General features: G+C 38.2%; 1 protein-coding gene across 12 annotated transcripts in view; it reads right to left on the bottom strand.

Annotated features, from left to right (window-relative positions):
• Nucleotides 1-2,391: 2,391 nt before the first annotated feature.
• Nucleotides 2,392-11,354, bottom strand: part of PACSIN2 (protein kinase C and casein kinase substrate in neurons 2) — a 51,603-nt gene continuing 42,640 nt past the window's right edge. For 7 of the 12 annotated variants that reach the window (XM_077783193.2, XM_021535490.4, XM_085569667.1 and 4 more), the window contains 4 exons: nucleotides 9,585-9,709; nucleotides 8,800-8,916; nucleotides 7,668-7,864; nucleotides 2,392-4,228 (listed from right to left, as the gene is read on the bottom strand). In XM_077783193.2, coding sequence (XP_077639319.1) covers nucleotides 4,116-4,228; nucleotides 7,668-7,864; nucleotides 8,800-8,916; nucleotides 9,585-9,709 — 552 coding nt within the window. In that variant the 3' untranslated portion in view covers nucleotides 2,392-4,115. The remainder of the gene's footprint in view (nucleotides 4,229-7,667; nucleotides 7,865-8,799; nucleotides 8,917-9,584; nucleotides 9,710-11,354) is intronic. The other 5 variants (XM_085569668.1, XM_085569669.1, XM_085569670.1 and 2 more) reach the window with 2 other exon arrangements.

Below are 11,354 nucleotides of genomic sequence, written 5' to 3'. Positions count from 1 at the left end.
AGCAACCTGTCCCAAGTTCAGTGTTGAGCCAGAGATGGGATAGAAGACATTTGGAGGCCCTTCCTCCCTGATTGATCCTGTGCTAATCCCCACTTTTTTTCACAGCCATTTGGAAATGGAGGGCTTCCTCCTGTATTATTTGGGCATTTTTTGGGCACAAGGACTGCTCCGTGAGCTGATGAAGCACAGGCAAAGTAACTTTTTCCTACTCTCACCTATCCAACTGCCACAGCAAGGCTGGCCAGACAGCCCTGCCAGGGCACATAAGTACAAGGGAGAACTATTTGGGATTTTCTCCTGAGAACAGTCTGTTCTTTAGCTGATTTGATAATCAGAAATTGGCACTTGCAGCTGCCTGGAGTTGTGGGGTATTACAGCTTCAGTGGACACCTATTTTCTCAAAGCTCCAAAACACTTGCTGCCATTTCCCATACTCAAAGCTTTTAGTTCTGTGAAATTCCATCAGTGCTGTTGCCAATTATTATCAATCCTCCCTCCTTGTTTGGTTTCTCCTCATGGTGCTGCTGAGAAATGGTGGAATACAGGTAGAGTCCCAGGTCATGGCAGCTATATTTTCACTGCTTTTCAGTGCCCTCAGGTAAGTACAAATTCTGCTCGATGCCCTTTGGAAAGCTCAGTCACACTAGGCAAAGTTTGTTTCTGCTCACTGTTATGCTGTAATTATGTTGTCTCATGACAACTGCAGTTCATCAGGTTTCAGGCCTCTGCAAATGGTAACCTCAAAGGGACAGCAGTCACAGATGTATCACTGCATCAAAAATAATTCATACAGAAAAAACCTTCCCTGGAAGACAGAGATCAAGCATGCAGATGTTTCTCCCAGCACATAGGAATGAAGTTTAACGTCTACATTAAAAACCAGTTGATGAAACCAGTTCACCATTTTTATTTAGTACTAATGCAGTGTTTGTCCTGATAATATCATGAAGCATAACCACTTCAAAGAGGTGAGGTTTCATGGAGCTCTCCACTTTTGGAAGTGTCTACATCCTAACACCACTGCCCAGTGCAAAGCCAAACTCTTGCTCTTTACTGGGATTTACAAGCAGCAACACTCAGTTGTGTGAGACTGTTGTTTGCACCAGCAATGCAAGGGACTTGCAAAGCTCCAGCTGCATGTAGCATCCCACTCCAAAACCCACCTGCATCTGCCACATCATGTTTTGTCTCTGCCAGGGCAGTCAGATTTCAGTGTTTCCTGCATACAGATTCTAGAAGTGTCTATCAGCACAGTACTTCACAATTGATCTGGTTTTTTACCTTGCAGGCTTGGGGCTTTCATGTGTCACGATGATCTAGCTGAGGTAACAAGCGGCTTGGATGTTCAAAGAGTTCTTGCTAACGTCCCTCATAAAAGCTGAAGTAAACTGCTATGAAATAAATGAACATTTAATCAGTTACTGACTATAGTAGTAAAGGTGGGAGGATACCAGTGTATCCCAGAGGGATTCCTGTTTGGACTTGTAGATTTATTAAAAGCTTAAGTAGAAAGGTGGCAGTTGATAATTTATTGATTATTTAATAAGTTACTTAGGATCACAGAAGTGTGAAACACCTGCAAAAGTACCTTACAGAGTTCTGACTGGTCTCCTCACCCTCAGGGACAGCTCACTGCCCACCAGGACCCCCAGGTCCTTCTCCTCAGAGCTGCTCTCCAGCAGGTCACCCCCAGCCTCTCCTGGTGCCTGGGGTTATTCTTCCCCAAGTGCAGAACCCTGCATTTGCCTTTTCTGGATTTCAGACAGCCCCTCTGCCATCCCTCCACCCTGCTGAGGTCCTTGGGAAGGGCTGTGCAGCCCCAGGGGGACTGGCTGCTCCTCCCAGCTCTGTGCCACCACTGACCCCTTCACCCAAGGCACTGAGTAATATATTAAACAATTAATCCTGGGGGACACACTGCTGCCAGGCCCCCAGCCAGACCCTGGCTGAACCAGGGATGAACCTGTGGGACCTGCTGTTCAGCAGGTGTTGATGGGGGAGTGGAGAGAAAACCTTCAGCCAGCTGTCACAAACAACACTGCATTAATCACTGCCAGTCAGCAAGGCAGAAAATAAAAATTCAGATACTATATTTAAAAAGAAATAAAAATCTTAACTGCTCACCCACGCTATCTGAGACTTGACAACACCACAGAAAGCAGCATCACAGTGGACTCTGTACACCCATAAAATAGTTTCCTCTTCTTCCATGAAGATTCTGCTGGAATGTTTTGCCAAGAATTCCTGTGCATGGCAACTCCCTTTTTTGTCAATGGCACAATGTCACACTCCTGCTTGTGGCTCTTTTACACAATGCAGGTTTTGTCACCACAAATTGCAATGAAATGCACAGATTGTGTTTTGACATAAATTGAAATAGTAAAAGGTGCATTCTGTGTATTTAAGAGATTAACAGATTTTATTGTTTTCTAAAATATTTTACAATACAGAGAGCCAAACCAGTAATTCCTGACAATTTTAGCAACTGTCCTGTGGATGAACAAACATGTTGGTAAGTTTTTGTTGACAGACATATACATACATCCACTTTCTAAGCTTGCACATTTGGATTCACTGAAAATGATGACTAAATATACCTATAAGCTCCAAAAGCAAACTATAAAGTCCAAGATTACCAACAGTGTTTTATAGTTACCTTGGAAAAGATTTGTTAGCTTCATTACAGTGTAGCTTCCTAACATGGCATATCCACTTACCTGATACTTAGTTTTAACACAGATCTGCTGTAGTTTTACAACCCAGTTTTCAATGTCACAAGTGCATATTTGACACGATTACAGCTGGCCAAGTTGTAACTGCAAACAAATGTAGATTTTACAGTGTTCTGCTACAATAATCCATGTTTGGACTAAAGCTAGTTTATACTTTGACTCATTAATTTATCCACAAATACTGATTTTGAGTATATTAGTGTATTTACTGTACTTCCGAAAAATCTAATCACAGAATACTTTGTCTATGGTACAGTAATGGATATGGCAGGAAAGCAGATTTAAATATACCTATAATTTAAACTCTTAAAATAGTCTAAATCTTATTGACACCAAAAGGCTTGATAACTAATAGCCATGCTCTTCATATTTTGGAATATCAAATTATATGTACATATACACAACATAGATAGGCTCTTAATAAAAGTATTTAGTCTATTTTACAGTCTTCTCTGTTCAAGATAATCAGCCTTCACAGATTTAACATTTCAAATCACCCAAAAATCAATAGCAGTTAAAAGGAGATTTTTTTTTTTTCCCTGCAAACATGTGCTGGAAATAGCCACTCTTCAGGGGCTTATGTATAATTTATATTTCTTTTGAATGCCACTTAAGATCTAGATGGAAAACTCTTAGTTCAAGTGTCAACCCACATAAAGAACATTTGTAATAGAATCCCAACCCATGACACCTGCAGATATCTCTGCTACAAATAACCTTCTGTAACAGATATTTATTAAATACAGTATTTTGTTTTACAACTCCATTTACAACTTCAAGCCATGCTGACAACACAGAAAGATTACTACAACATGGAAAAAGATTTCATTCAGTCAAGTGGTAACTAAATCTATGTCATAATTTAAGTATTAATTGATAAAGCATACAAAAAGGTGCTTAACTACATAGCATTTAAATAAAAAAATACTGCATCTTTCAGACATTGATAAGAACAAATAAAAAATTAACTATAATAATCTTTAGAATTCAAGTTGCAAGTTACTGAAGGTCACTTAAAATAATTGATTGAACAAAAGTGAGCGTAAGCCACATACCTGGGGTAGGATGAGGCATAAGCATAGAAAATGCAAAAATGTTTAGTATCCACAATAACAGACATTGTGGGAAGAAAAAAGTTTAAAAAATATTTTTCCTATCATACTATTTTTTCAACCTTACTTCTTTCCTTTGCATTGTGTACAAGTTGTGAAAACAATGTCACGCTTTTGTCTTTCATTCAGCCTTATTTCAATATCAAGCCATCACCTTTTCATTAAAATATATACACTCTATACATCCATTCAGTTTCCTCTCACCTCACCTAAATACACTGCACAGGCCTACAGAGCTCTTGTGACACTTCTGTGTTTATTTTGTCCTTTGTCACTGGATTGGTTCCACGTAGTTTGCTGGGTACAAACCAACTTGTCCATTGTCCAGGCGTCCTTTGCACCAGCCCTGCTCATCCTCATTCTCCATTTTGGTTAACTCATCCCCTGAAGAAAAAAATAACATTTTCCCCAGCTTAGTGCAAATCAAATAAATGTTTCATTAGGCTTATCGCCTAAAGGTTTTAAGGGAAACATGGAAAAAATGCTACAAAGATTAAGTAACCCAGAATTTGCTTGCTAACTTCCAGACTATCCATTCAGACATTTATGAACTATAAGATAACTTCATTTTGACTACAATGCACATCTGATATTCCACATCCTCAGGGAATATTTGGACTGCAGACTCCAAGATGCTCCACAGTTCCAAAGGAAGCTCCACCTCAGCCAGGCAAAAAAGGCTACATTGAGTAGCAATTATTTCCTCTCTTGCAACTAATTTGTGTCATATGTCTTCCCTAGATAAAATTGATGTGTGTTTTATCTTAGTAATAGGAAATAGATTATGAAGATATTAACACTTATTACAGTCTCATATAGTAGAGAGTCTTGTTGTCATTTAGGAGACTATAAACTATCCTAAGGACTATAAATTCTTTGGTAGAAATTGACAAGTTCATATTAAATCTTCTCAAGATACTCATCTTTATAGATTTTCTCTTAGATAAAAAGGTTAAAGCTTCATCTCCTATCAGAAAACTAATAAATACCCATTATGAATAATGTTTGCCACTTGAGACTTGGTTTATGGAGATATGTTACAACTTTTCCACTTTTTCTAGTGCTGCAGAATGGGAGTGTACAATTTCAAACCTTCTGTGAAACGTGTTAATAAAGAGTGGAAATAAAGACTATCAAAAATTCACATTTCAATGAGGGTATGCTCTAACAAATGCATTTGTATCAAAGCTTGGGCTTGGAAACTCGGTGATCCTGGAGGTCTAACAAAATATTAACACTTTTAAGTGTCATCTGCACAGCAGTTACAATGAAACCACTGTGATGATAAAACCAGAACACAGAATAACATACTCTGACAACTTTGCAGGGACAACCTTTACTGTCACTATTCTCACAGGAGGGCGAGACAGACATACTGTAAATAATTATGTCCCATCTTCTTACATGCTTATAAAACCTCTCATAAGAGATGAATAAAGTTATTCTTGCTCTTTGTGAGCCTCCCACAGCTATTTGCCAAGAGAAAAAAAAAACAAAACAAAATGCATCAGCTTTAAAAGTACTCTATTAAAAAAATGAGTTTCATATATTCAAGTACATTTAATGGACACTGTGCAGAGGATATATTCTGTAATATGTATTTAGAAGCATTTTGTAGGTAAATTCTTTGAATATCCAAGGAAATCATATCTGAGAAAATCCATGTACATTTGAATAAATCCTTAAAATGCATTAATCCTCTGTTGACAGCTGCTTAGGAGCCTAGGGATACCTACAGAAGAACACTGCATTGAGTACATTTTAAATTGGCTCCCACCTGACCTAGAATGAGTTATTTTCCTTAGTTTTTTGTATTGTCAATGTAAAGCTAGTAATACAACACTTCTGCATAATAACTAAGTAGCCATCCTATTCAGCATCTCTAAGGGGATTCATGGTCTCGCACATAATCCCTTTCCTACAATTGTATCAATGCCATAAATTGGTGTTGTAACATTCTTTAATGCTCTTCCTTCAAAGTACTGTACTTTTTTAAAGTGAAGTCTGCATATCTCTCACAGTTAATACCTCCTCTGCTTTATTTCTACAGCCCTCACACACTGAGAGCCACTTGGTTCAGTGGTTTAATGCAAGTGACACAGCTGGTACTCCAGCACACACCACCTAACTTTGCATTTAACCATTACATCTGTGTATATAAACACTGCATGGTTTTGCCAAGGAAAGACTCATTAGTGTAAACCCTTGCTGCTTCACAGCTACCAGAGATATAGAGATATATTTCAAGAGGATTAGCATGCTTCCACCCCCTGCTGAGAAAAATGGAGCAGGTAAGGTCTTTAGAATGAAAAGTAACTTTTGGCTTGTGTGCTTTCCACTGAAAGTACCAGATGTTTTGTTATTACTGTACGTCTGTCAGGGCACAATTCAGCAAAGTTCATGGACAAATAATCAATTTCTCCACTCCGGAAACCTACAATACTTGTCTACAAAGAAGGAAGGTCAGCTGTTCAGTGGTTTCACTAACAAAAAAGGAGGATGAGTACCAACTCCTGAGCAGGGGGGTGTTTTGGTTCAGAAAGCACAAACTGCATTTTGGATATGACCTGGGGACACACTGTTCTGAGTGCCCCCCTTTATCAGCAGAACAGACATCCTGCAGTTCCCTGATTAGCTACAACACAGACTGGTTTCCTAACTTTTAGCCCTAACATCCACCTAAGAGCCACAGCAGGTGGTATAGCAACAGCACACTTCTAACTAACCCTAGCTGAAAGGGAGGCAGAACCAAGAGCTTTCTAGAGTTTCTTTTCAACACTTGAACCCTATTTTTCTATTACAATTCATCTGGTTATTACAGGAGATGGGAATAAATGACAAGCAAATGGGTCAAGAGACAAACTCAAGGAGTGTCTATCTCTCTCATTTGCACAAAATGAAGTTCTGTTTGCTTTTTCTAAACTACTGCTGCAATCTTATTCTGGAATTCCTGGTTGGAAAATGTCTCCGGCAATTCTGGGCAAGACAGTTGACAATTGGCTTGAAAGTCATGAACAGGGGGTAGAATTCAGCTGGAGGCAGCAGCACCTGTGGTGTGCAGCCATCACACCCTGATGTCACCTTCCTGTGTGTGGAAACAGTGTGTGATGGGTCTCCCCCATCATCTGCATCTATTCTGTTCTCTCAACTCCTCTAACAGTGAGGAAAAAAGATTTAGGGCTCAAGGAAGATACAACACCTTAAGAAGGAAGAGGTACTAAGTGTACCCTAATATAACACAAGACTAAAAAAACCAGGTAAAGACAATTCCTGTGCTTAACATACACTGAAGAGGGGTGAAAAGAGAGTTTAAAAAGTATCTAAAAGTATCTAAAAGTTTCCACCCCAAAAAGTTAGCAGTGCAGAAAGTTGGATACAAAAAATTGGATGCTTTCCATATAAACAGAGAAGGTATCAGTTGATTTAATACCATTTCAAGAATAGCTGCTGTAGTATTTTCCTTTAGAAAACAACTCTGTAGGGTTGGCGTTTCCAGACAGCTAAAAGCAGCAGCTGTTACTGTCACCAGGGAAGAAAAGGGGGAGAGAGGATTTTCAGTTCTGCAGGTCATCTTGTTTCACTTAAGATGATAAGAACGGAATATCTCAGAGGCAACCCAACATATTGAGCTTAGGAGTCAGTGCTGCCAAGCAGGGATACCAAAAAGCACTACTAGGAGGGATGATGGTTAGACAGGATCCTGTATGTGGAATTGCACATCCAGAGAAACAGGTGACTTCAGAAAATAAAAGGTGAAGAGAAAAAGAATCCCCTACCTTTCTCCTTTTTGATAAATATTTTAAAGTGAACGTTGCAAACTTACCAGCTTTAAAGCTGAGCTCATCTTGCTCCTGGCCCTCATAGTCATAGAGTGCACGTACTCTCACCTCCATGGCAGGAGGGGTATCTTCATCAAAGGGATTGGTGTCTCCATTTGCATCAGTGGAGGAGAAGGGGTTGTTGGACTCTTCATCAGACCAATCTGTAGGGTAGCTTTGGTTTTTCTCATAGCTGCTAACACTGAAAATAAATTTTGAAATTATTATTTTTCTTTTAAAATAGAAGACTAGAAATACCACTAAGATACCCCTAAATATGCTTAAACTCCACTCTAAGGCCCAGCTTTGAAACTTTCTTTCTGGTATCTTCTCATCTATCTTTAACTGACAAGGCCTCATTAAAAAATAAAAACATTCTTGCAAAGCGCTTACAAAGTTAGAAAAAGGCAAAACCAACACACGCCAATCTCCCCACAAACTCAAAAGACTTAGCTATCAAAAAATCCAAGGGATAATTTACTCTGCAAAGGTAAAAGGGATGCCATAGTCAATGAGAGGAATTATCTGGTTTAGGTAAGACATTTAAATTGCTTTGCAGTACCTTCCTCCCAAACCACTATACACTTCTACGATAGCTTCCAACACATTTTCTATATTGCAATCCACCAGTAAAAAAAACTTCATTATACTGCAACAACTTGATCATTTAAAGGGAAGTTCACTGTTGAGCATGCACATGCCAGTTAAGAGAGTGGAATACCCCTAGAGTGTACACTGAAGCAACAGGCAGCTGTTCGAGAAGGTCCTAAACAAAACAAGAGAGCATCTTAAAAGCAGATTTATTCAGTGAGAAGACACAGAGCAGTAAAGCTCCAGGAGCAGTTTCACTAGAAAAACACATCAGTTTTAACGTTTTATAGGACTGGGAAAGGAAGGAAAAAAAGCAACAGCAGTTCTGTTAGCAACTGCCAATAACCATAGTAATTTGAAACCAAAGATCAAGCAACAGTTATGGCATCTGTTAGGAAAGACAAGTTAGGTTCCAGTGTTGCTTACACAACTGCTTAAGAACATTTCATGCACGGACCAGCATAGTGCTATAGAAACCGAAAATAGAAAACCCTGGACAGAGAAAGTGCAAATGTGAAAACAATTAAAAAACAACATTTCACCAACTTTTTGATCTTATTGTCCTCCTTTTCACTGACAGTACTCCCAGTATCTTCTTCATCTTCAAAGGGATTGTAACTTGATTGTACTGACTGCACTGTGTTACTCTGGACACTAAGACTGCTAATTTGGAAAAGAAAAAGCATTATGGTGACCCTATCTGTATAAGAGAATGCTGTCACTGGTGTCCCACTAAGCAGTTTCTTAGCAGACCCCTCCTTCAGACAAAAAAAAATTAAATAAACAACTAAACAAAAATAAAACATTATCAAATGCAGCATAAGGCTCAAGAAAGCTTGGAAAGTCTCACACATGGAGCATTCCTTCACAATCAAAATATCCTTTGTGCATGACAATTTCTTTTTTCCTACTGACCGAAATAAAAGGCAATGCAATTTTTCTGGCCAGCTTCATTCCTTTTTAAAGCAGTTGATGTTAACAGTTTTGTATTAACCACATCCAGAATTCTGATGTGACTAAATGTTTTGCAAACTAAGACCTCGAAGTATTATTATCATTTCTAGAGATGGGAAGGTAGGAAGAGACCACCAGATCAAATACAGAAAGTTCAGTTTCTCATGAAGCTTGGTTTCTTTCAGCTCCCAATGGAAAGAGAGCTATAAAATGAAGAATAATTCCCAAATTAATTTGTGAAGTGCAGAGATATCACTCAAAATGCTCAAAGCTAATTACCATTTGATTGGACAGTGACTTTTTGTTCTTGTAGAGCTTTGTGCATTTGAAGGCAACAATCTTTTCCAATTAGTGTTTTTAGGCATAAAAAAATCTACCTGCTATGTTTGTTAGGCTGTGAAACTTGGTCTCCTGTCTGATTAATGCCAGTCAGAGTCACTCCATCAGAAGCCTTCTTTTTTTCTCTTCGGCTGAGAGTGCGATTCAGGTCTGCAGACCACTCCTACCAATGAATGCAAAACATGACTGAGAAATTCAACTGAACAAGTAATTATCACAATTAATTTTCAGACTGACTTATGGAACATACATCTATGTATACAACACTATCAATAATTTCTAAAGACAAGTCACTTCAAGCATTTCATTTACAGCTCTCATCTAGTTCCTACTCCAGCAATGCAAACAGGTGTCTCTGCTACCCCCAAGGTTACCTGCACTTCCCTGTTTAGTGTTATGAACACCTTGAAAAGACTTGAACTACCCAACACCTGGCACACAACTGGAGAAATCAAAAGAGCTGGCCAGTAGAGATATTTAAAAGATGTACTGTGAGGGCTCACAGTTTCAAATAATGCCAAGATATCTGGCTTTAAAAGTTAACATTCAATTTAAAAAGATATTGTAAGACAGGCTTACTTCTCAAGAAGTACTCTCAGATGACTTACAAAGAAGCTAGTTTAAATCTCTGCCTAAGATTTAAGCCCTTAAGGTACTTCACTCTGGATTTAGTGAAATTCGTTATCCTAAAAAGCCATCTATAGGAGTTAAGGCTTGAATCAACACAAATATTGACAAGACTAATGATGCCAACTTGTAGACTCTTCTTGATATTTTGTATTATTCAGATGGGACAGATGGCACAGGCAGCTATAAACACACCTCCTGCATCAAGTCAAAGCTAATCTTTGATATCCTGTTATCTGTATACATTATATAGATACAAAGGAGGAACCAACAGAAAACAAACTGGATGCAAGCTAATATCCTATGCTGAGACAGGTTTCCTCTCAGAAGTCTTAAAGGTAAAAAAAAGGTCAGGAGAGAGTTTGCTATACAAAAGATGACATTTGAGATAAGTATTTTTATCAGGAAATGGAAGTTTTCATAGTTGTTATTATTCCTGTGTAACAGAGTCAGCCCAGTGCTTTCTGCAGTTCTTCAAATACCTCATTTATTTTAACTTTGTAAGATACATATTGGATTTCTGAGTTACGACAGTTAAAAGACCACTGACCTATGCATATTTGCAGTTTACAATGCAATTTCATAGTCATTTGATCATGACTTTTTTACTTACGTCATCCTTGTAGCATGTAAATGAGAAAAAACTTGATTAGGAAAACAGTAATAGGAGCATTTAATTTGTTAATTATCATGCTTAAGAAAAAGGATAGTAATTTCCTCACACAGAAGTAACTGCACTTCAGTATTTCAGGCAAAGAAATTCTACAGTACTGTTATGAATTTTCTTCCTCAAACATCTAAAGTTACCCAGTATTTTAAAAACAAGTGCTATTTTCCTTTAATAAGGGAAGGGTGAAAAACTCCAGAGTTTATGCTTCTGCTCCATTAATTTAATCTCTAGATTTTATTTCAACTAAACCCATGATTCTGGTCCAACTCATTCCACTTCCAGCTATCATACATGAGTAGTATGATCTGCACTGACACATTCTGGTACTTATTTCTTGTAGGCTATGGTAACAGAACACTACTTGGAAAAACTCCTTCCTTTTGAAAATGGCATCCAGCAATAAAATGACTAACTGGGTAACTGGAACTTTATTTAAATAGAGCAGTATTGATTTTTAAATACCAGATTTCGAATTTTGAACTGTTTAGTTCAGACTTTTTCAGAGTCTTTG

This window comes from Lonchura striata, chromosome 1A, assembly GCF_050655825.1.
Source record: "Lonchura striata isolate lonStrDom1 chromosome 1A, ASM5065582v1, whole genome shotgun sequence".
Lineage (NCBI taxonomy): Eukaryota > Metazoa > Chordata > Aves > Passeriformes > Estrildidae > Lonchura > Lonchura striata.
Note: the sequence above shows the minus strand (reverse complement) of the source record. Positions and strands in the feature narration are given on the sequence as shown.